The 26927-nt window shown below is 35.8% G+C and overlaps 1 protein-coding gene across 1 annotated transcript; it reads left to right on the top strand.

The window, feature by feature from the left end:
* Positions 1–293: 293 nt before the first annotated feature.
* On the top strand, positions 294–26562 carry LOC131737825 (ubiquitin-like protein 3). The gene is made up of 5 exons (XM_059029556.1): positions 294–897; positions 20539–20647; positions 22988–23074; positions 23816–23893; positions 24766–26562. The coding sequence occupies exons 1-5, from the start codon at positions 871–873 to the stop codon at positions 24816–24818; spliced, it is 354 nt and encodes a 117-aa protein (XP_058885539.1). The 5' UTR covers positions 294–870; the 3' UTR covers positions 24819–26562.
* The last annotated feature ends 365 nt before the right edge of the window (positions 26563–26927 follow it).

Here is a 26927-nt window from a genome sequence, read left to right as displayed (position 1 = left end):
TTTCCACTTTCTCAGTTTATTAAAAATATATAAATAAATAAAAAAAAATAGCGGTTAATCCTAATACACCATTTTGAAACGAACAGGGATACACAGAGGTTCTTGTGGAGTTTATTTCAATAGACCTTTAAAATGAGCATTTTTAAAAACTTTACATTCAATGTTAGTGACGTAATCTAACCCTTTTATTTGGGAAATTAAAAGGAAAAGCACAATAAAACTACAAATCCCAGACTCCTATGCCAATTAGCATTACGTCAGAAGGGTGCGTGTCTGCGCTGAGTTTTTTTTTTTCCTCTCGGCCACCGCCATGTTTGTTTGAGACAAGATGACTGCAGGACGGGACAGAAGAGGGAAGTGGATTTAAATTGAAAATAAATAACAACTAACGAGAACCAGTTATTTTTTTACAGTAATATGACAGAAAGGACGTGTACTACCGACACAGTTAACAGTGTTTTTTCTTCTATTACAAACAAAAGCTAATGATAAAACCTAGTTTTATTTCCTGGGAATTATAATTTTGTTCTCGTATGTCGTAAGGTTCTTTTATATAACAAGACAATACTGCTTTTCTAGGGGACCTGTTAAAGAGGTAAAGGATACGTACATGTTCAAATTTTCTGAGATTTTTCTCTCAAAAGAAGTTATATCTATGTCTGTAATAAAATTTATGACTTTCAATTCCTATCTCGTTTGGTGCCGAAAGAAGGAGTAGATAACCAGCTTTGTATTTTGGATTTTCGGTTCTTTTGGATATTTTATACTTTGCCTTTCAAGTAATTTTACATACAACAAAAAAAAAACAAAAAAAAAAACGTTATTTTTTCCTGGAAGGTCAAGCAAAAAAAGGATAACTCAATCAGAAAGATGTCAAGCAGCACTCCAGCAGATATGGTGAGATAGCTGTCTGTTTATGGTATCGTAAAATTTATCATAACTGCATGCCTGTATTTCGTTTGGATGTCTTTTTAAAAACGTTTTTTTTTTTTTATTTAATTTGTGTTATAGCGAAGAATGTAAGTAAGAAATAACAATTATAGACTACATAATGTGGGTTTGGTATACAGTGCCATAAATATATTATTATTTAACCTTGAATATGCTTCAAACAAGGCTGGTTAAAGAAGATATTCAACTTCTTGCCATCTGTTTAATTACTATGTAAAATAATAATGGTACAAAATAACCAGATTAATATAAGTTATTTTAGATACTTATCTGTGTCATACACATTTCACAAGGAAACATTTTAACTTAGTAAGAACAAAGCAGTAAATGCAGTTCAGCAGTATTTACTGTAAACTGGAGAGAGAATAGATTGCCACTGAAAAAACTGCCACATTTACTCTCTGGTGCAGCTTCACCTAAAGTAAAACAATACCAATTGGATTGTGTCATTTTGGTTCATAACATACGGTTGGTTGTGTATTAATATTTGCTATTGGTTACATCTTGTGGAGTCTATGATACCTTAAAAAAAAAAAAAAAAACAATCTGGGGGGAAAAATATTTCTTGCATGTTGAAGTAAATTGTGTTTATACTTATAATGAAAAGCTACAATGAAAACATATTGCTGGGGAGACAGAGTATGACCACATTGTGCACTGTTGAGCAAATAGTCAGGGAGAAACCAGTTAATGTCATCAATCTGTAAGATATGTTGTATCCATTATACATACTCCTCAACACTGTTGTGACTGACTGCATCAGAACAGGTCCCAAGGTATTTCGCCACATTCAGGAGCTGAAAACAGAGACGCATTGACTGTCCTGCAGTCAATGTCCTGCATTTGGATTTTGGCCTGCAGTATTAAATCGTCCATTAAATGGTGAAGTGGTATATAATAAAAATATATTTGATGGTTTACATTTTCGTGCCATTACTCACAGAGTGGTAACACTGGTGTTATGTTGTACATCATCTGTGGTGACACCATGTCAAGTTAATCACATATTTAAAATTAGATGTTTGTGTGGGTATGGACTTTTGTCTACATTTTTGTCTTAAGCCTTTCCTGTTTTTTAGGAAGAGGTGTTGAACTAAAATCATTGATTAATAGCAAAACCCACGGCAATACAGATTTTAGCTTGGCTGTATTTCCAACTGCTCTATGAAGCTTTTATTTCACTTTTTTACAATGCTCTGTTGTACATCCTTAAAGGAGTAGTCTGTTGTCTTGTTATGAATGCTGTGCCATTCCACAAAACTAAGTTTGCACAGTAAAAAGAGGAAGTTTTGTTGACAGCTGTGCTTCATTTATATTTGCGTAAAGTGAACTGAAAAACATTTTGACAGACTTTTAATTGCAGAAATTGGAATTACACATTCTTGGCAAACTTGGAAACACTGGCAGTTTAAAAAAAAAAAACTTAAATTATTAATAATACAGTATTAGCAAACTAAACTGAAAGTTGGGAGTCAGTTTTGGTTCTCTAAAAATATGCTATCAGTTTAGAAGTATTTTTAAGCTTGGCGCAATAAATAGTTTAGCAGGCAGCTAGCAGGTTTTTATTTGAGTTTCCGAATATAACCTTTGCTGTTACTACAAAAGTTCATATGAGATGAGAGTTTTGATCAGGCCATGTTTATTATAAAAATATAAAAAGTGACTTTTGCTTTAAACCTGTTCATACCTGAACTTTCTCTATCGCAATGGGTACCTGTGATTATGAGGGAGCAAATCCCAAGTAGTCCCTGAAAATGCAATTGCATCAACCACACTCCCAAATCAAAAATCTGCTGCTCAATACATAACACTACATACCAACAAAGTCTGCCTCCAAAATGGGATATCTTCCCAGTTGTTATCAATTCTGAAACTATTTTTGGTGCTAATATGTACAGGTTTAGCAATTAAAGTGACATTCAGCACAATAGAAAGTTTAAGAAAGATAAAACATGTTCTATTATTTGAATGTCTAATGTATAAATGCACATTTCTAAAACCATAACCCCAAGGTGGTCCTTACCTTGCAAAAGACCCTAATTTACTGTAGCTGGTGTACCGGTTACAATGGTGGGGTTTCCATTGGTAAAATAAATATGAATCTCACCTTTTTCTCACGCTCTTTTGGTAGTACCTTTTCAGGTAATTTGGATTTACATGTAGTTTTGTTTTAGGGAGAGAAATTATCCTTCCAAATGCAAATAACCCAATTAATATTACAATACAGGAGGATATATTTGAATGTTTCTCTCTCGCAGCGTTCCAATTTGGCCATGGGTGACTACTGATACCATGGGTTTCCACAAAGTTTTGTTGAAGAACTGCAAGTGCAGCCTGTCAATATAATAAAGAAAGCAAGGGAAACAAAACAAATGCAACGGGGTGTTAATATATTTTGGGGGGTCCTAGTTTTACAGAAATTGAACCTCAAAGATAAGGGTCTGACGTCACTGCTGCCTAACGTCGTTGCTAGTGACTTGTGACTTGCGACCATTCCATTACACTGAATAGGGAGACATGAAATATATAGTTCAGCACACACTGGTCACATCTGTGTTTCTGTCTAGATTTTCATTTTCCTCTCTCACTTTTGTGGTTATGGTACGGTCAAGAGTTCAATGATACCGTTCCATTCCACAAACAAATCTATGTTGCTGTTGGTATTAAAACTGTTAACTTCTCTGTGCTTTTAAGTAATAAAACATGAAAAATGAAAGTGACCCTGTGTATAGTGTTACTTAGTATACAATTAAACTAAATTAAATTAAACTGGTGGGGACACAACCTCTAGCATGTAGTTAGTACAGCAATTGCAAGCAATGACACTGTTACAGTACAGATTTCTTTCTTTCAGAGGTATGTACTGAGGTCCCCATTTAGCAAAGTTTAACAATAATAGTGTTGGTTGACAACAAGACATAAATGATAACATGCTCCTGTGTACAGGTTTAAAAGAATATTCCGAAATGAAAATGAGTTTGTAAAGACATGAATGCATTTTATACGTTTCTTCCTACCAAAAATGACTTATCTGGAATGTTACTTGTGCTGAGTTAGAAAACATACTGCTACGTATCACCAGATTTATATAGTGCCATTTTAAAATTCAAACACGGAATTAATTACCCCCCATATTGTGTATTAGTTTATTAAAATTATATGATATTGCAATTAATACAGTACTTGCCAATTTCAAGTATGACAGAGTTGTAATTGATAGGAAAACATTGTAAACTCTGGCAATTGTGTTCCACAAAGGGAAAACCCATCAGTCATGGTCACTATGTTGCCTGGGTGCGAAAAGTTGAGCAGTGGTTTCAATGTAATGATAGGCAATGCACAGAATGCATCAGACTGCCTAAAAACCTGCATGATTCTTACATGATCTTTCTAGAGAGAGTGGACAAAGCCATACAACATGAAGAATAACTGCCCTCAGTACTATTGTTCAAATGTGTCCCCACCTCTCCAGCCTCAAGGACAGCCGTCCAGAATGTCTTCTGCAAAACAATGGAAATTCAATGGCAAAAACTTTGTTAAAGGAAAGTTAAGGTTTGGTTGCAAAAGTCCAAAAGGTTAGGAAATCGCAAATTAAGGTAGCCACGCAACCTTAACTCTGCACCTTTATGTGTGTGTTTCCCGTCACACTTGACATCACATATGACATCATCAATGACATTACTAAGCCATAAGGACATAACACTGGGAAATCATAGTCCTTGTGATTGGTAGCATGTTCAGTAATTGCATTAGCATGCCCACAATGTTTGCTGTCAAGCTAATTATTTCAACAATGTTCTAAGTAAAACCAATAAACTCAGAATACAGTAGTGCTATAGAATTAATTAGGGACTTTCCATGTATTACTGGAACTAATGTTAAACAAGTTATATTTCTCCAAACGCTATCAGCAATATTCATACAAACAATCTTTTCTGTATCTGAAATCTGCAACATTGGCTTTCTTGTATTAACTGCACTGTTTCGTGTGGCAAAAGGAGTCCCTGCATTTTCTGCAGTATGTGTGTGTTTGCACTGTGATTAACCATTCTTCTTTCAAACTTTACAGTTGACTATAAATGCTTGCTAACATACTGTTATGTTGGAAGCCAATTATGACATTAAAATGTTTTGGTACAATTGCAGATTTCTGTAGTTCACCATTGTGAAAATGTAATGGTACTCTATGAAGTACATAAACAAGAGGTCAATTGTAATGGAGGTTACACGAAAATACAATATTTTTAGTGGATGAGGAATGGGGAGAAAACGTAAATCAGTTTATGAATATTCAAAAGAAAACAAATGTTTCTAAGTATATAAACAGCAAAAATAATATATATATATATATATATATATATATATATATTATATATTACTGCTGTGCAAAAGTCATAGACATGTTGCATTTTTCTAATCTGATGCATTATGAGCATCAACAATTTACTCAAAGCCTCCACTAGTGTTTTCTACTGTTATAATAACCATGACTTGCATAAAAAAGGAAAAATATTGCGTGAAATAGCTCGCATCCCTTGATTTTCAAGGTGTGGTATCCGAAGCATAATCAACAAGTACAGAGAAACATCTGTAATTGACAAACCAATGACTGGAAGACCCAAAAAGCTGTCTAACAAGGATGAGCAATACTTGAAGATGATATCCTTAAGGAATAGAAAGAAGACAAGCGTTGAATTGATAACAGAACTGACAGAAGGCACAGGTGTCATTGTCCATCCATCAACAGTCCAAATCACCTTTGACCATTGTTCCATAGTCCAATTTCTGTGTTCTTGTGCATATTTTAGCCTTTTAGTCTTAACAGAGGTATTCTTACTGCAACACATGCTTGAAGTCCTGATTTCAAGAGTGACCATCGTACTGTTGATTTGATGGACAATGACATCTGTGCACCAACTTTCTGAGTGAAGACAGCGGTCCACCTGAAAAAAAAAATACAAATAAAATAAGTGCACCAGCAACTGTCAAGAGTAGACACATGACAGTAGATGAGGAACAGCTAAATGAAACAGAAGAAAACAAAGATTGAAAAAACATTAAAAAAAAAAAAAAAAAAACACTACACCATGGGCTGTTAATGTACTTAAAGACTGGTTTAAAGAAGTTCAGCTGGGGACCAGTATTCAGTCTCAAGTTTTATAACGCTGAGCTGGACTAAATTTATATGTTAACAGTAGAAGTTTTAACATCTCTGCTGACAGCAAGTTTAAAACCAACAAGAACATATTCCTGTCAGTCATGAAAACTTTTAGAAAAGCAGGTAAAGACAAGGCCAGACACCACCCTCCGAATTACCGGCCTGGATTTGAAGTGTCTGCTGGAAACTGAGGCACTGTCCCCTGACACCACGGTCGGATTGATGTGTAAAGTCTGGTTTGACCGTTAACTTAATCTGGCACAACTCGGACGCGAGGGTGTCCGACAACTAACAAAAACATCTTTTGAGATCCGAAAGGATGAAAACGGACTTGAATATGTGTTCCTCGCATATAACGAGTACACAGACTCACCTGCAGATACAGCTTCAGCATCCATGGCAGCTTTTCCACTTACTTCCTCAGTGTCATTTGAAACTCCTCCCATCATCAGCGTGTGTTCAGTCCTCTAGTTTCTAGTGAAATGCCACTTTCGATGCAGAAATTCACAATAAACTGATTTTTAATAAGCAAACAATAAATTAAATTTGGGATTATATTCCACTGCGGATGTATACACAATAAAAGTGTCTAGTTTTGTCTTAATTTAAAATGTGTTTAAATTATTTTAATTATTTGTCATCCCCCAAATGACAGTTAGCCCCATCGTGGTTTATACCTTACATATGAAATAAATACATGGATGAAGGCTATATTTGCATTCTGAGCTGTTCGGGGAAGAAAAGCCATAATACCGCAGTAGTGATGTCAAAATGGCATATTCCTCTAGAAGATTATACTTGACCTTTGAACCATATTTGACGCCTGTGCACCCTGAAGCCACTTTCAAACACAAAATGTCTTGTTTTCAATCACTCGACAACACCCACGATTCATGGTTTTTAGGCACTTTTAACAAATCTGTCTCTGAAGGTTTACAATCATCCTCCATCAACGGGAGCACCAACCAAGCGACTAAGAAAAAAAAAAGCGTACCACATTGAAACACCTTTTCCTTAAAAACATGTTATTTTTTGCAGTTCATTATCTACCCAGTTTAATTCACTGTGAATTATCAAAAAGAAAATTATATTTTAAGATTCTTTGATATGGACTTAATATACTTTATTGTTATTCGTTAAATTCACTTGCAATTTGAACCTTAACACCCATTTATTGTCTTTTTTTTCACAGATAGTAATATAAAATATAATAGAATAAAAGAATAATCTATTATTATTCTCTCTCTCGCTCGCTCTTTCTCTAAATAATTAGGGCTATCCAGTGATTAATCTTGAGATTAAAAAATTAATGTTGGTTTTAATTGCATATTTAATTGATACAATTACTGCATCCATCTCATTTAAGTTTGCTTTATTACTGATGTTGTTATTATTCTTATTATCCAAAAATCAACCCAGCATAAAATCCCTGCTTTCCTATTTCTGGATTCTGGATCCTCTTTTATAGTTTTATATTTACAATCCAGCATTTGTTGTTAAATTGTTTGAATCAACTTCTAAATCCCAATTGAGTCAGTTTATTACTCGCCTTACTGCATTACAATTATCAGCTTCCTTTACTCATAAACTGATGTTTTTCATTGCTGTTTAAATAATAATAATAATAATTTTAAATTACTTTTTATGAATAACTTGAAATTGCCTAAATAAAACAAAACATTCACTGAGTAACGGTTATATCCTCCATAATTGTAAATAATATTGTTTAAAAATAAATGTGGTTATTGAAATAAAACAAAGCTACAATGTTAATGGGTCTGCAGTTGGTAGCTGTCGACTTGTCAACAGCACTGGTTATAGTATCGTACCTGGCTTGATTCATGGGTTTGCAGTGATCCTGAATTTCTAAGAGTATGTCAAAACTGATGGGTTTCGGGGCTCCCGAATGGCGCATCCAGTAAAAGCACTCGCTAGAGTGCAGGATGCGCTCTATAGCCTGGACGTCGCCGGTTCGAGTCCAGGCTATTCCACAGCCGACTGTGGACGGGAGCTCCAGGGGGCGGCGCTCAATTGTCCGAGCGTCGTCCAGGGGGAGGAGGGTTAGGTCGGCCAGGGTGTCCTCGGCTCACCGCGCACCAGCGACCCCTGTAGTCTGGCCGGGCGCCTGCGGGCTTGCCTGTAAGATGCCCAGAGCTGCGTTGTCCTCCGACGCTGTAGCTCTGAGGCGGCTGCCCGGTGAGTCTGCAGAGTGTAAAGAAGCGGGCGGCTGACGGCACACGCTTCGGAGGACAGCGTGTGTTCATCTTCGCCCCTCCCGAGTCAGCGCAGAGGTGGTAGCGGTGAGCTGAGCCTAAAAAATAATTGGGCATTTCAAATTGGGGAGAAAATAATAAAAACTAATTTGCAATGACTAAATTAAAAAAAAAAAAAAAAACTGATGGGTTTCATCTGTTCTATTGTTGTGTTTCCGTAGCAGAAGAACTACATGTTTAGCACACAGGTGGTACAGCTAGATGCACTTCTGTGATACTGGAACACACTTTGACAATAGATTCAAGTAACCCTCTTTCTATCTATGAACCGTCAGAAAGTTTGAGTGCTTTGCTACATAATGCGGTTCAGTGACTAATTTTATATTCAAACGAAGACAACACTCATTCAATCCTGGCATGCACTCAAGTGTATTAAAATGGTGCCGCAGGTAGGGGTCCCCGAGTGGCTCACCTGGTAGAAGCGCAGCCACATGGTGTGCAGGGTGAGTCATACAGCGCAGGTTCGCGTCCTAGCTGTGCGAAGTAGGCCAGTCTTCACTGGAGACTCCGAAGGGAGCGTCGCTTTGGTGTCCGTGGGTTAGGGAGGTAAAACTGACGGGCTGTTTCTCCTCATCGCTCTACAGCAAACCCTGAGCTCAGAGCGGACACCTGCAGGGCTGGCCTTTTTCCTCCAGAGGTCGGTAGCTCGCTGACATCCTCTCTCGAGTTCTTGGTTGAAAAAGGAAGCTTGGCTTGATCGAGGGATCGGAGGACGCCCACTGAATCTTCGGATCTCCTGAGCCATGTGGGGAATTGCTGTGGGAGAAAGTTATGGGAAAAATTATAACTGGACACATTAAATAAAATTAAAAATTAAAAAATGGTGCCGCAGTAAATGAATGGAAATTAAAGCAGTGTGCTAAGAGGGACAAGACAGAGGAGTGCGATTAACGTGCGTTAAAAAAATGAATTTCCCAAAAAATTAACGTGTTAATCGCAGAAGTTAACTGCGATTAATTGACAGCCCTAATATACCGTATTCCTTCAGATTTATGATGCCTTTGAATTTAAGATTCCCACCCTCAATTTATGGAAATAATAAAACATCAAATAAAGCTGCATTTACAAAGATACAACCTCAGTATGTATACAAGTTCAACAAATCTATCAGTAGATCTAATCCACCCAGGCATTTTTGTAACTTTCTTGAACTTTGTTCTGTAAGTTGCAGCAAGCTGATAAGCCACATATTTCTCTTTTTCATGTTATCAGTCGACAATTCATGCCTTTTTTAGATAATGACACAAACTGTTTCTTCCAGTTAATGATGCAAAACGTATTTGTCCTGTAGTAAACTATATGCATCTGTTTAAATGTAAAGAACAACTCAGTGTACAGTATTAAAACACTGCTTTTTAATTCACAGTTAGTTTTCTTAACTCACATTCGTAATGGTCTGTCATAGGCAAACGTGAAACCCTCTTTATATCACGAATGCCTGCACGGCAGTCATGATATTAAGCGGGTTCATCTGTATTTTTCAATATGCTGCTTCAATGGACCAGCATTATAAAAGCAAGGTTGGACATGCTTTAAAGACCTTAAATTCTTGCTTTTTAAAAATAATGTGTAATTTCCTCCTTTAAAAAAAAAAATAAAGATAGGAGTGCATTACAGTCTGGAGTAAACACTGTCCCAATCAGACACATAGTAGAGCTTGGAATACAACTAAGCAATAAGAGTTGTTTGTTAGTTCCATTCAAAGCCATCACTTTTTTGCTGCTTAAACAGAGCAAATTGTGACACGTTTACGATTTTTCCACATTCAAGTTCTTGATGTGAAATGTGGGGCTGTCACTTTCTATTGACCAGGGATGAAAGTTTGCCTGTAATCTCATGTACAGTTCTCTGCCAATTGGCCAGAATCAATGTGCTGTCCCAGCAGATGAAGGTTGACATGGATGCTAATAATTAGCTTCGTTTTATTTGCCATCACAAAATCTACAGAACCAGTAATCCACTGCTTTACAGGCTGATCTCTAAATACTACTAAGTCTTCCCGGACACAGTAATGTTGGCAGATTCAGCAATTAAAGGTTTGATAACAACGTTTTTCATAACACAGATTCAGTATCTGTGGATTGTACCATATTGAATGTCTGCAGTATGTGTGAATGGGTCCAACCAGTGTAGTTGATAAGTGTTTTCTTTTTTATGTTTTTTTTTTTTTAAAGTACCTCTTGCTTAAGCACCTTATTCTTGTGTGCATGCCACTGACACAATCCGACTTTGTTATCTCTATATGAAGTCCATCTATACCCTCACATGAGCAGTGATGTCAGTCAGATGGACATCATCAACATAAAAATAAGTTTTTTATAATTATATATAAACCATTAAACTACAGGGGAAATGCTGTGATGTTAATCCACTGTTATTTAGGGTTAAAGGAGGAAGCAAGCCAGATGTAAAGGAATCTTTCTATATTTGTTGTACATTGCATCACATATAGAAGCTCTTGTACATGTACATCAGGTTTTGCAATAGTATCTTTATTACTGGCATTAGTTTACAGGACAATTTAATTTAAATATAACTTTACATGTACTTACAATTTGTGATATAATCTAGCATTTCATACAGCAAATGACAGTTGATCTTATGTAAGACAGTACTACGGGCAAATTTAAATAGAAGACCAGTTTGTCTGTAAAGTTCTATGAGGTATTCAATGAAAACCAGTTAAGATGTGACACTTTGGGCATATTTTTTTTTACAATACCAGTCATTTTAATCAGTTCCATCAATGAAAATGAATATTGAATATTAAGTTCAAAGTCTTTAAAAAATCACCATGAACAGTAAGAGATAAGTAAATGGTTATGCTTCATGCACAGGCTACATATCCCTGTTGCTGGATTACGTTGTCTGGTTATAATTGCAGTACCAGCTAATTTAGTGTCAGATATACAAATAGCAGTTGAAGACATGGCGTCATTCAACATTCTTTCATTTAATTAGACTAGAGGAAGAGACAGAACTCAGGGCAAACCAGAGTCAGAATGGCATAAAAAAAGAACTCCACTCTGCCTTTAGCCTCCAGATATATTTAGCACTATCCTTCAGAGGGAGCCATCTTTCTATGTTCTTCATCAAAAATGTAGCTTAAAAAAAAAAAAAAGCTGTCTATCAGAAAGGGTAATTTAGAATGTGTTCATGCAGCTTTGCACACATTTATTACAATGTGTGTGATGTGAACTGTAACCTGAAGCTGCTTTTATAAGACCTGGGGGAGTATGAGAAAAATACAGGAGGGGAATGTCTTACACAACAGGGAACTAATTCAAAATAAGGCAAATGCTTCACTATTGATTTAATAATAAACTAACATTTAATTCTTGGAAGGATTATTGTTTAGTATTGTTTTGTGTAATTCTGATATAAAAGAATGGAATGAAACTTACATTTTTAGTGATGGCCATACATTTTGCACCTTAGAGTTTCAGATCTTCTTAATCAGTTTTATTATCACAATATGGTTGAACTGTTGTCATTTTTGCTCACTGAGACACGTAGAATAAATAGTTATGGCCGCTACACGCCAGCCGCAATGCAATTTTTCATTGGGCAACAAGATACTTTAGCAGTTCGAAATGGACTTCCATATATTATCATTAATTTCTGTATCTTTATAATTGCGATGATCTTTGTCATAAAGCTGGGTATTTTTCCACGGCAACTATTATTTTTCTCTCTGTTATTTTGGGTACTGCTTCAGCCTGGTGGACCACATGCATTGAAGCTGTTCTCTGATTGCTTAATTCCCTAGTTGTCACATGAAAAAATAGGATTAAATCCTCCAGTGTTGCCCTGGTGTCGCCCCGTGTCGCCTGGGGTATGAAAGCCACTTATCTATTAATTTAGTCGCATCGCTGCTATTCCTGTGGTGTTCCACTTGAATTCATTCTGAATGTGTGGCCATTTAAAAAAAAAATATCTACAAAACACCTTACAAATTAACAACAAAACTTTTTTTATTCATATGTTACTCGCATGCAATCCTGTGAAACTATTGAAATTCATATGAATTTGCAGACATTATTTGAAACAGTAGGGGTGTAATTTATTTTAACACAATTCAGTACATTTGCAATTATACAAATGATTGGTGCAATGAGTCTGACCTGCACAGTACTGGCATGGAGGAAATGCCATACATGAATGGGACTTTATTTTATTTCTATTTCTATAAATTAAATTCACTATTCTTTTTTTGGTGGCTGTTATTCATGCAGTAAACAAAGCTTGGTTACTCACTAAAGGCTGTCTACTTACTGCCTTTGTCTAAAATTACCTCATTTGTAAATGACAATGGGAATGAAAATACAGCTATAGTCCTTACTTAATGTGTAAAAAAAAAGAAAGAGAAAGGCTTTGGTGGTTACATATTGAGAAGTTGAAGTGCTTATGAGGTTGGTCAAGTGGTCGTAAGTATTATTTTCTCTGCTCTATTCTGTTCTGATCTGTCAGCTGTATTTGTTCTGATGGCATGGCTTTTTTTCGTATGCCTTGTTCTGTTGTGTTCCATAAATGTTTTTGTTTCTGGTAGAGAGCAACAACCTCAGGAGTTATATTTGTACAGTATGTAATTCATTCATAGATCTACATGAAGCTGTTATTAGTTATTTTAAATAAAATGTGTTAGTTACTCATTTCCTGAGGTCTTCTTACAGAATTGCACAAGGTTACAACACCCCAACATATGCACAACTTAAAACCCATGTAATTGAGGCTAACAGCTGAAAGCTTCAAGTTCCGTCTGGTAATTCCATGTCCAGATATATTTCAGTTTGCTGGGATGTGGTTTTCCCACAGATGTCCACCCTGTACAGGCTGAATGCACGTGGGCAATCACTTGAGGGCAAGCATCAGTATCTGTTGTTCTGGTAAAAAGGCATTTTTATCTCTCTCTACACACCAGTGCTTTTTTATTCTGCTAAAATCCATGATAATAATGGACTCCTCTGCTGTGCTGTAGTAATTCCCTGCGGGGGTGTGAACCTACATGCTATGAGCCTGTTGGAAAAATCTGAGAGACAATGTGTGAGGCGAAAATGTGTGTTCCTTTGACTCATTAATTAGGGACAGATTCCTATCCCCCTGACGCATGACCCTGGAAACCCTCTACTTATCTACTTTGGTTCCTTCCCACTCTGCCTTATATTTGAGACTCTAATACATCTTCATATGGCTTTAAATAATTTGATCAAATATATTATGTCCTTGTTTATATCTGGGTATCATTCATTGATTTAACAATGAAAATACATATTTTGTAATTAAAATAGATTCTGTATTACAGAGCTAAAGTTTTAGGCAGAGGGTGTAAATACAATTCAATAAGGAGGCTGTGTGGTCCAGTGGTTAAGTAAAAGTCCTTGTAACCAGGAGGTCCCTGGTTCAAATCCCACCTCAGCCACTGACTCATTGTGTGACCCTGAGCAAGTCACTTAACCTCCTTGTGCTCCGTCTTTCGGGTGAGACGTAGTTGTAAGTGACTCTGCAGCTGATGCATAGTTCACACACCCTAGTCTCTGTAAGTCGCCTTGGATAAAGGCGTTTGCTAAATAAACAAATAATAATATGAAACATTTGTTGAAATGTAAAATCAAGAGAGCATGACTGAATTAACCAAACAGACATTTGTTTGTAGAATAAAGCATCAATGAATGATTATATTCGTAAAGCATGTTTTATCTTTTAATACCGTATTTACTCTAATTTGTCGCACTGTTTTGACCGTAATAAAAGTTCAAATTTGGGGTGAGTTACTTGGATTATTTTTTTTTTTAGTTAGGGTCCTAATTAACATTTGTGCATGCTGATTATTCTGGCGCACTTGAATGAAAACTACTGTACATAGTAAAGCCCACTACAGCAATTACTCTTCATACAGTCCCGCGATGTGCAGCTTTTAAAAGAAAAGTAATTTTGTTTGCTAAACGGTGCAGCAGAACTTGAATTTGGGGCATCTGAGATGTGTCAGAAGATGGAGGCGCAATCAAAAGGCTAAGTCAAGAAATACAAACCCAAAACACAATCCTGAAGTTGGGGGGTGAATCGACTAATACACAAGCAAACATATGAACCGATCTATAATTTATAGTAAAAGCCTGTATTTACTGATTGGGATGACTGGCGGCAGCATGAACGCTATGGGGGGGGGGGGGGGGCATTCAGTCACATCATAGCGTCATACACTTGGCAGACTTAAAGGTCTCTCATTAATTGGTCTGCTGCATCATTTCCTTTACACAATATATCATATATGAAAAATAAAAGCACAGAATATCTTTTTGTAATGTAATCCACAAGGAACAACTTGCCAGTTGCATTTAGTTGTCAAGTATCCCCAGTACACTCGCACATTGATTTAGAATTCTAACACTTGGGATCCCATGGGAAACACTGATGTCTGGCAGGTGAAATGCATGGTGTGGCTTTCTTGTATTTTCATTTAATTATCACTCTCATTAAAAATCTTACCTTTTCAAAAATCCAGCAGCATGTAGAATTAAACAGTGGATGAACAGCAAAAAGGAAGGGGATTCATATCATACATCTGCAACTGTTGGAATATGTTGTAAATACAATTGCAATTTGTTGTGACTGCTTTTAAACGTAAACTAGGACTGATGTTTACTTTTATTAATAGTCCCAAATCTTGTTGCACCCTTTAGATTAAGGTTCGATTTCTGAAGTTTTAAGGCAACCTTGAAATACATGTCACGCACTTATGAAATCTCAGATACTGTTCAACCCCCTCAAGCAGTCTCTTGTGAATGAGTGTGCTGATCCATCAACAGTTCAACGCCTACTAACATAACAAGGATTACACAGAGAATAATAGATGACAGGCAGTGTATGATAGCTATGTATAATTCCATATAAGTGATCTGATGGAGTTTGAATTTTATGAATTCTTATTTTACAGAATCTAGTCCTTCTGTAAAGTCATTCTTTATAATATAGGCTGTGTGGTCCAGTGGTTAAAGAAAAGGGCTTGTAACCAGGAGGTCCCCGGTTCAAGTCCCACCTCAGCCACTGACTCATTGTGTGACCCTGAGCAAGTCACTTAACCTCCTTGTGCTCCGTCTTTCAGGTGAGATGTAATTGTAAGTGACTATGCAGCTGATGCATAGTTCACACACCCTAGTCTCTGTAAGTCGCCTTGGATAAAGGCGTCTGCTAAATAATAATAATTTTTTTATATTGTTTACCTTTGTGTCAAACTGATGGTAGAAATTAAATACTAGTATTAATGTAAATTAGTTCAGAGCAAAATATAAGGTCATTTTTTTGTGTATTCAGTGATAATGCGTCTGTGTTTAAATATTTATAATAATGGTTTGTTTATTACAGACTGCTGAAGTAGGTATTACCAACTCAGTAGGTAATTCCTGTATATATTCAGTTGGCATCTGTGCTTCAACAGATTGTTGTATCTATTTCTGAACACTGCATTTTACCACTGCAGTATTTTCAGTACTATAACCTCAGCAGCATAAGATGGAATATGTTGTAAAACCTAAATATTATACCTCAACTGTTCAAAGGGTTTTTTCCAGTATACATTTTGACATGCTGAATGTATCATTAATTAATTGTTTGAGTTATTCAGTTGCTCTGGCACTATTCATAATAAAATCATGCCTTAGAAATAAATTGATTATTTAAAAGCATTACAAAAATATCTTCTCATCTCCTTCTACTGTACATCCATAGTCACCTTTTCTTTCTTTTTTTTTTTTTTACTTAAGCAATTTCATAATATTGATACTCAACAAATGCATATTACAGAAAAGGCTATCTGTTAATTAAATGGTGCTTAGTGATGGTTATATTAGCACTAATCACGATCTCTCACGATCTTATCCAGTAGTACAAGATGTGTTTATTCTGTACTTGTAGTTAGAGAGACTGCTATGCTTATAAAACAATACACTACAGATGGTTAATGCTGTATTATGAGCTGCCATGCAGCTTTTGAATAATTACAACTGTAAGTACAGTTACATATATAATCTGATGATAATAATACAAGGTTTGTATGCAGCTACAGTTTGATTGTCAGTTTTATTTTATTACATAACAATACATGCACTGGTATACCAAATAATTAATCTTCAGTTTGAAATCAGTTCTTGCTTGCGTTTTGCTATTTTACAGGGCTTTATACATTTTATGATTAATTGTTTACAGTTATGGATTAATTACTTATCTAAGACACTCAAGAAGAAACCAATATGGGCAATACATTAACAGCATGAAAAGGTCAGACAAGGGGACATTAAGACAGCCTCAGGGGGAAAAAGTGCTTAGATGGATTTCATATTATTCTGGAAAAACAAAAACATCCGTTTCAGTTGAATCGGCCATCGCCGAACCAGTATGGGTTGGCCCTGACCTGCTGAAGTCAGACCAGAAAAACAGGTGCAGTAGGTGTTGCTTACTAAAGGCTGCCCTACAATGGAATGGTGGGTGTTTCCAAGTTATGAAAATACAGTGGCGCTCAGTTTAGATAGACAAAGGGAAATTCAATAATTCTTGGTACAGCAACATTTATTTTTTCTCCTAGTATTTATATCTGTCTGCATATGTTTTTACTAGGGGTTTTAATCTTGACATTTTCTGTTGATCGATTAATCACACCTGTTTGCTAGTGATGTGAAATTGTATTGAAAGACCTTAGCAAGTAATTCAAAGTATTACCGTAACATAATGCTATTGTAGCCAGCTGATCGGTGAAAGAAAACCACTTTCAGACAGATGTTTGTGAAACCAATCCAGGTAACGCTTATTCTTGTTTCTCCCGCATATACAGTAACTTGATTATGCCTTTTCCAGTTATACAAACAGGAATATGAACCGAAATTCTTGCAAGTTTAAAGCTGCCAAAGTAAAGCATGGACTACACGCTTGTACTACAACCCAAGACATCCCCATAACGCCTGTACAACCGAGCCCTCACAGTGCGGTTAAGGAGAGCCTGGGTTGGTTTTACCCTGCAGAGCCGAGCCGTGCTGCTGATGTCACACGCAATGAAAGTCTGTTGTTATTAACTCAGTTTGCCAAAAGATCCGCAAACAAATGGTGTTCAAAAATTAATAGACCAACAGTACTGCTGTACCTCTTATCGCTATATTTTGTAAATATATTCCCCAATTTTACTGATTATATCGACTTAATAAAGTTCAATTAGTCCTGTCGAAGGGGAAAAAAGAAGGATTTAAAAATATGATTGATTGTTGTTTTTTCTGGAGTTGTTTTTTATTTGAGTGCTTAAAAAAATAAACTGCGAGCGCAACGAGAATTGTAGTTGTATCTATGGTACGGCTGCATTTTGTTTTACTATATTTTTATAAATAAGTTTAGAATTTTTTTTTGACTCCAGATCTTCCTGAACACTTCTATCTGCCCACAGAGAAACTAGAGCCTGCACTTCCTCAGTGTTCCAAGGCTGTACTTTGGTCTCATCACACTCGCTGCCTGCAATATTTGTTGTTTGTCTTTCTGGAGTGTACTGACTGATGCAACTTAATAACGAAAATCCTTAACTCCGAGCCAGATTCAGATGTCTTGTGAGACCGGAGTTTCATGGTTTGGTTCTCGCTAGGCTCAACAAATAGCCAGGGGAGAATCACCTGTACAGTGGAGGGTACTGTACCGAGCCCTCACGGGTCAGATGTGCAAGTGGTGAAGGGGTATAAGAGGATCATTATTCTGACATATTGTGAAATATTGTTCCTTCCAGCAAGTAAACTGACATTTTTCAAGATTTCTTTTTCTCACACTGTTTTTTGATACCGATCAAAATCGATCAAAGTCCACAGGTGTGATTTAATCATTAATTTAATAAACCCCCTAGTTTTTAAAAATACATACTGTGGTGGTACTCTAGGTTATGGTGAAATAGCCTACTACTTGAGATACTGACTGATGGGCCCAATGCTCCAGATAAGGTTTTGGGTCATTCAGCAAAAAGACTCTATGGGAGTAAAATGGTTCTATATGGTTCTAATTTTGTATTTGCAAATATTCTTTCTGAAAAAATTTTTTTTTTATAATTCTGTCACATTTCAGCATAGGATGCTAAAGTGTTTGCAAATTAGAATTTACAAGACATTGAATCTTCAGCTGTTGCCAACAAAACCTCTGAAATACCGGTAGTAACACATTTTCAGGTGTGAAATTGTTTTTTCTTTTAAATAGAATTACAATATGTTGTCACCAGAGGTAATTTCTGTATACACCCTTGACTGTTGTAAGTATAAGCCTATTTCATCAATAATGGCTTTATGCCCCTAGCAGGATAAAGCATCAGTGAATTTTTAATTAAAATAGAGAGTATGCACTGAGTATAGAATATGCACTGCCTCGTGGGTTTTTTAATCTGTGCTCCCAAATCAATTTGTTACATAACAATCTATTTGTGCTGTTCCATTGAACAAATGCCATATAAGCAGACAAACCTTTAGCAAACTTAAGTTGCACTCTTGTGAAAAAAATATTTGCTCAATTTTTTTAAAACAGATTAGCGGATACCATGCACAAACTGTAGCTGACTTAAAAGCAGTCAGATCTTGGCATCTTCCAAAATTTAAGGGATCGCATTGTTCTTATATTTATATTATGAAAAAAGGGCTTTTCACAAAAAATCCTTTCAATAGGTGCACAGTAAATACATATTCCAGTCCTGTTAGTTTACTGATGCTAAGGTTTAGTTTCTTCTTTTGGAATCACAGGTAAATTTAGTTTATATAAGCGATGATAGGTATTAGTGGTGGGCAACAATATGAAAATTTGACATCGATATCTTGAATGGGTTTCAATGTCCATAATATTGATATCTACATATGAAAAGCAATAACTTACTTTAACTTACTGATCCTTGTCTTGTTATTAACACAGCTGAGGCCAGCGTTCAAGTTAAAAAAACAACTTCATTAAAAAAGCGACACAGACCACGGACAGTTGCCTAGCGCTGCTATTGGCTGGACTGTTAGTAACACCCGACGGATGGACGGCCATAGTGCCAAACTTAGAGTAAAGCCATATTCACACTGGACATGAGCGAATTATTTAGAAGTCACTGCAGTCAAATGGGAGTATCCACACCAGCAGCGAGCGATGTCGCTTTGAGAATTTTGCGTCGCTAAAATAGAACCTGTTTCTGTTTTTTATTTATCGCGCGATTGGAATGAAACTGACCAATCAGAAGCAAGGTTAACACCCTTAACACATGTCAAACACATGCCTTAAAACACGTTACGCCTCAAAACAAGTTAATCATGGATGACGAAAAGTTAATTTATGAGGTGCAGCAGTATCCATTAGTATATGATTGCAAATTGAACGACTACAAAGACACCCAGAAGAAAGACCATGCCTGGGTGGCTTGCAGGGGGTGCATTTAGCAGCACTGAGACATTTTCTTTCCTATTATGCAAGTGGAATAAAAATAGGTTTATTAATAAGCAAAAATAAGCCGGAGCATACATGCAGTCTGCATATCTGAAAAAATGTGCACTTTGCTGGCTTTTAAAAATGACACAAAAAAGGTCCTGCATTCGTGTAATTTGTTGTACACTATAATTTAAAACACCCTGGAATTAAAATGTAGTGTCAAATTGAGTATGATTTGTCCACGGTAGCTGTTACTGTCCATGCAGCAGTGGCAGAGTGTGTTAGGGGGCAAATGAAATGCCGATCTTTTGGCTGGATCATAACAAACCATGGCCAGTCCTTTCAACAGGATGAAAATTCAATTTTTTTCTTTTTTTTTTCACTAGGATTTTATCCATGTCTGATGTTCAGCCACAGTGTCCTAATGGTGTTTTGTTTGCTCATGTATAGGTTCTGTGTATTATTATTATTATTATTATTATTATTATTATTATATTGGCTTTTGGGATATTTTTGTGGTATTTTTATTTGAGCTCCTTCAATGGCAAGGCTATTTTTAAATAGATTGTGCAATATTCCTTTCAGTAGCATTGTCTGACAGTTATTATTCCAAAAGCCTCTCAGTTCAAGCTGTTTAGTAGCCACAAGCCAATTTAGCACTTTCCACAGCTCAGCTCATTATTTATGTATGTGTTTATTTATTTAACTTCTGAAAGAACACACTGACATTTATGTGTTTTGTGTTTACAGATCAACTTGCGGCTCATCTTGGTGAGTGGAAAAACAAAAGAATTTTTGTTTTCACCTAATGATTCAGCTGCAGACATTGCCAAACATGTGTATGACAACTGGCCAATGGGTAAGATTACCGTATACACTTTTGTACATTAATTGATACATTTTTTGTTATGGGAAACAGTAGTTATGTATGTGTGTGTGTGTATATACAATGATGAGCCCCAAACGGGGCGAAACATGTATGCATTTGCTTTACTCTGACTTTTAAAAAGCTGTGAATGTAGAAGCCTTTTGGCAACTTTCATGCGATTTGATTAGCTCTTGCTATGCTGAAATTTGCATATGTCGATTTATATTAGAACCGAAGTCATTGTATTTTATCTTACTCTTAATTGTATTAATACTTGTACTGTGATTCTTGAAATGTATTTTTGTTTCCGACTGTAAGTCGCCCTGGATAAGGGTGTCTGCTAAGAAATAAATAATAATAATAATAAATATATATATATACAGTACTGTGCAAAAGTTTTAGGCAGGTGTGAAAAAATGCTGTAAAGTAAGAATGCTTTCAAAAATAGACATGTTAATAGTTTATATTTATCAATTAACAAAATGCAAAGTGAGTGAACAGAAGAAAAATCTACATCAAATCAATATTTGGTGTGACCATCCTTTGCCTTCAAAACAGCATCAATTCTTCTAGGTACACTTGCACACAGTTTTTGAAGGAACTCGGCAGGTAGGTTGGCCCAAACATCTTGGAGAACTAACCACAGTTCTTCTGTGGATTTAGGCAGCCTCAGTTGCTTCTGTCTCTTCATGTAATCCCAGACTGACTCGATGATGTTGAGATCAGGGCTCTGTGGGGGCCATACCATCACTTCCAGGACTCCTTGTTCTTCTTTACGCTGAAGATAGTTCTTAATGACTTTCGCTGTATGTTTGGGGTCGTTGTCATGCTGCAGAATAAATTTGGGGCCAATCAGATGCCTCCCTGATGGCATTGCATGATGGATAAGTATCTGCCTGTACTTCTCAGCATTGGGGAGACCATTAATTCTGACCAAATCCCCAAATCCATTTGCAGAAATGCAGCCCCAAACTTGCAAGGAACCCCCACCATGCTTCACTGTTGCCTGCAGACACTCATTCGTGTACCGCTCTCCAGCCCTTCGGCGAACAAACTGCCTTCTGCTACAGCCAAATATTTCAGATTTGGACTCATCAGTCCAGAGCACCTGCTGCCATTTTTCTGCACCCCAGTTCCTGTGTTTTCATGCATAGTTGAGTCGCTTGGCCTTGTTTCCACGTCAGAGGTATGGCTTTTTGGCTGCAAGTCTTCCATGAAGGCCACTTCTGACCAGACTTCTCCGGACAGTAGATTTGTGTACCAGGGTCCCACTGTTTTCTGCCAATTCTGAGCTGATGGCACTGCTGGACATCTTCCGATTGCGAAGGGAAGTAAGCATGATGTGTCTTTCATCTGCTGCAGTAAGTTTCCTTGGCCGACCACTGCGTCTACGGTCCTCAACGTTGCCCGTTTCTTTGTGCTTCTTCAAAAGAGCTTGGACAGCACATCTGGAAACCCCTGTCTGCCTTGAAATTTCTGCCTGGGAGAGACCTTTGCAGTATAACTACCTTGTGTCTTGTTGCTGTGCTCAGTCTTGCCATGGTGTATGACTTCTGACAGTAAACTGTCTTCAGCAACCTCACCTTGTTAGCTGAGTTTGGCTGTTCCTCACCCAGTTTTATTCCTCCTACACAGCTGTTTCTGTTTCAGTTAATGATTGTGTTTCAGCCTACATATTGAATTGATGATCATTAGCACCTGTTTGGTATAATTGTTTAATCATACACCTGACTATATGCCTACAAAATCCCTGACTTTGTGCAAGTGTACCTAGAAGAATTGATGCTGTTTTGAAGGCAAAGGGTGGTCACACCAAATATGGATTTGATTTAGATTTTTCTTCTGTTCACTCACTTTGCATTTAGTTAATTGATAAATATAATCTATTAACATGTCTATTTTTGAAAGCATTCTTATTTTACAGCATTTTTTCACACCTGCCTAAAACTTTTGCACAGTACTGTATATATATATATATATATATATATATATATATATATATATATATATATAATTTGAAAAAGGAAAACTGCTGTGTACCAAAAGGTGCAAAATCAGGTATATATAAAATATAAAATCTGTGACAATTATTACATAAAGTATCATTACTTATTTTAAGAAGATATTTACTCCTATGACATATTAACTAACTGCTTAAAGTCATTGTATGCTTGAGGGGAGGTGAATAAAATGTATGTTTGGTCTGAGGGTGAATTAAGCTAAAGTCAGTTACAGTAAATGATACCATTATATTTATTAAAACTGTGTAGAAATGGTAATAATGACAATGTGCAAAGTAAAATAAATACATTTAAATAAATGTCTCTCCAGACTGGGAAGAAGAGCAGGTCAGCAGCCCAAATATTTTACGACTTATCTACCAGGGACGGTTTCTGCATGGCAATGTGACACTAGGAGGTATGTATTCCTTGTTTACCAAACAGATTTTGTTTATAGTAGAATCCAACAAAACAACTTAAGTTACAGTAGATTGATTCCACAAGCCTTTCCAAGAGAATACAATATAAATGTAAAATATTTGCAGCATTGTGCACTGGAGTGAGAATGCTAGCTAAATGATCCTGTCTTGTGGTTTATAAGAATATAGCTCTTTTGGTCCTCATAGTTTTTTTTTTGCATGATTACCCAACTTCATATTTTGAGGGTATTAAGAGTGCATTTCTTCACTAGGTGAAATGAGCAGAGAGCTTTCCATGAAGTAAACACATGGCGATGTTCAGCACCAGCTGTCCCAAGTCTTGATTTAGCCAGGGATTTATTCTACAGACTAATGCCTCAAAAATAGACTTAAGCTATGTTTACACTTGCATTCAGGAATAATGCTGGAAAACATAAGCATTCACATTAACCTTTTAATGATTGATTGACAGATTGGGTGATTGATTGATTGTTGTTTTGAATGCTTTCAGTGTACAAGAACTGTACAGAAATTCACACTGCTACTGTATAACTAGGTTAGCTTATTTATCACCATTAGAACAGTGCTTAAGTCTGAACACAAATCTTTTTTTAAAGCTTTGTTTTATAGGGCCTCCTTCATTAGCTACTAGAAAGAGAAGTTATAAGTGAAGCACTAAAGCTGGTCAGTCCTGTACACTACCTTTTAAAACCGGTTTACGTTTGTCTTTCTTATTGCAGCATTAAAGCTTCCCCTTGGCAAAACCACAGTGATGCATTTAGTAGCCAGAGAGACATTACCAGAGCCAAATTCCCAAGGTAAATTTATTATTATTATTATTATTATTATTATTATTATTATTATTATTATTATTATTATTATTATTATTAATAGTAGTAGTTGTATTACCATACATTTTGTTAACCACTCAATTACAAGATATACAGTACAGGTTGATTTATAAACATACCTCCAATCGGCCTGGCACATGGTAATTTGCAACTAAACGTGGACATTGCCATTTGATTTGGCTTTGGCCTGTCTAGACTTTCTATGGACTTTGGCCATGGCTTTCTACATGAACACTTTCGTCAACACTGTGGTGTCCTGTCCACCATGACTTGTGAACCTAAAACATTTTTTGCCTATGATGTTCTGTTGAATTACCCAGTATAGCAGTACTAAAATTAGACAAATGGTTCAACTGCTAAGAAATAAATAAACTGGAAGTCTTCCTTAATTTAGTCTTAGATAAGAATAAGTAAGTCTTAAGATGAAGATACTTTTTTAAATTATTGCCTTTAATAAAGAAAAACTGTTTGCAATATATTTGAATAAAAATTGAATGAGACTATTATTATTTATTTCTTAGCAGACGACCTTATCCAGGGCGACTTACAATTGTTACAAGATATCACATTATTACAATTACATTATTTTTACATACAATTACCCATTTATACAGTTGGGTTTTTACTGGAGCAATCTAGGTAAAGTACCTTGCACAAGGGTACAGCAGCAGTGACCCCCACCTGGGGTTGAACCCACGACCCTCCGATCAAGAGTCCAGAGCCCTAACCACTACCCCACACTGCTGCCCACCTTTTATATTTAAGATTGCAAACATTTGTAAAATTCCCTTTGGCCAGTTGGATTAGGAGAAGTTACAGCCTCTACTTTTCTATTACAGGTCAAAGGAACCGTGAAAAAACAGGAGAAAGCAACTGCTGTGTGATTCTGTAAACGCATCCTGTTGTTTTACCTACCCATGATGTCATATAGTTCTTGTTTATCTCATGCTGCTGGAATTCACACACAACCTTGCTTCAAAGAGCTGAAAAAAAGATTAAGCCCAAACTGGATCATTACTCAGTGCCCATATTGTGTTTTCTGTTTCTTATCTAGATTGTTCTCTTAAGCTCTGTTTATGTGAATAGAATCCATAAGATTATGTATGTTTGTAATACAGATTTTGTTTTTTTGTAATGGTAGTATTTTGCACATGACAAGCTAGTTTTGCATATTGCAGGCTGTACTCATTTTGGTTATAGAAGTAGTTTGTACCCGATCACACATTTCTTAAAGAAAACATTTTATCCAGCATTATAATATTAATGGTTTAACAGAACTTGATTAGCACTAATCTTGGTACTACCTTACCTAAGGTAACATTAGGTAGTCCAGGATTAGTGCTGCTGTAAATCTCGCTGTAGATTTATTTGTAAGTACATTCAGTCAATGCCATAGAATATGTGACAGATTATTTCATGATGCTGTTGAAAAAATAACAAATCTAATGAAGAGGTAGAATAATATTTTAAACATGAAACATTAAAAGTTTAAATCATGAAAGTAAATACTGTTTCTTTTAAATAGTAAACCATGCTAAGAGTTGATGTGCCTGTAGTCAGACATCGGTCCACAGAGGACTGATAAATTGGACTAAAATCTGCAGATTATGAAATAATTCTGCAGAAATAAAGTGCATTTCCTAGCCTTAATGGAGGAAGGGAAGCTTTTATTAGATCATTGTATTATTCATAAATAAAAGTAAAGGCTTCATGGATGATCCAAGGTTTTTTTTTTTTGTATATTACCAGTCCATATTTTGTTAATGAAATAACCTGTATTCAACTGCATATTATTGCCCAGTGTTGTCTGTATTTAACAATTTAAAACTATTCTTTGCCATGCAACTTTTTATTTTATTTTTCCTTACACTTGCATTATGTTGTAGTGCTTGTAATTGGAACAAGACGGTGAATTGAAATAGCGTATAAGATGTCATTATTTTTCCTATTTTTCCTATTTTTTCTCTAAAGAATAATTACCTGAAAAGAATATTTGCACAGCATTGAAGCATGAGCTACTTTCATCTAAACTTGTAAAAAAAAAAAAAAAAAAGTTTTTTTAATATTTCAGTAGGAAGCTGTTCTTCCTAACTGAGGTTACATAAGTGTAGAATACAGTATATTTAATATGAATCTTATATAGTATATGACTAAAGATATCATTGCTGTACATTGGTGTGTAGTATAGAACAATAATCTTTATGAATAGCTTGCTAGCAGTTGAAACAGTCACAGGTTGACAGTGTGTATTGTACACAATACAAGTGACCATAACCCCTCAATCAAGTTAATGTAATATGTGTATTTGTGTTATTTTTGTTTGTTTGTTTGTTTGTTCTCAACTGATCATAATTTAATGTAATAATTTTATTTTATCTGTAGTTATTGCTTTAACAAAATGCTTTAGAATGCAGTAGGTCTTAAAAAAAATACATATATATATATATATATATATATATATATATATATATATATATATATATATATATAATGTATGTATTTTGTTCATACTGATCTGGAATACATTTGTATAGAGCAAGGTTTTAAAACTGATTTGTAAATATCACTAAACGTTTTCTTTCTGCAACCTGTATCAATAGTTCCTTCTGTAAACTAAATAAAGAATATTGCAGTGATTGAGTGTGCGTTATTTACTGATTGAGCCAGTGAGTAACAATAAAACCGTAAGGGATAGAGATGGCCTCCTGGGTAGATGTCTTTCTGATCTACAGAGGAGAGTCTCAAAACTGGCATACTGATTAAAAAAAAAGTTACAAAAAAAGCAAAAATAAATAAATAATAAAAAAAAGACTGGTAAACTCCAAAAATGTGCAATACAAAAAAAAAGTAAATAAATAAATTATTCTCAAGCCACACGTGTGCAATCGATGAGATAGTAAATACAATTCCAACCATAATAAAAATGGTAAAAATGTAAATATTTGTGAAGAGTGTTCAGTTCCATATCCACAACAGTACAGGCTCACGCTTCATAGTGGCT

This window comes from Acipenser ruthenus, chromosome 8, assembly GCF_902713425.1.
Source record: "Acipenser ruthenus chromosome 8, fAciRut3.2 maternal haplotype, whole genome shotgun sequence".
In the NCBI taxonomy this organism is placed as follows: Eukaryota; Metazoa; Chordata; class Actinopteri; order Acipenseriformes; family Acipenseridae; genus Acipenser; species Acipenser ruthenus.
This window is presented reverse-complemented; position numbering and strand designations above follow the sequence as displayed.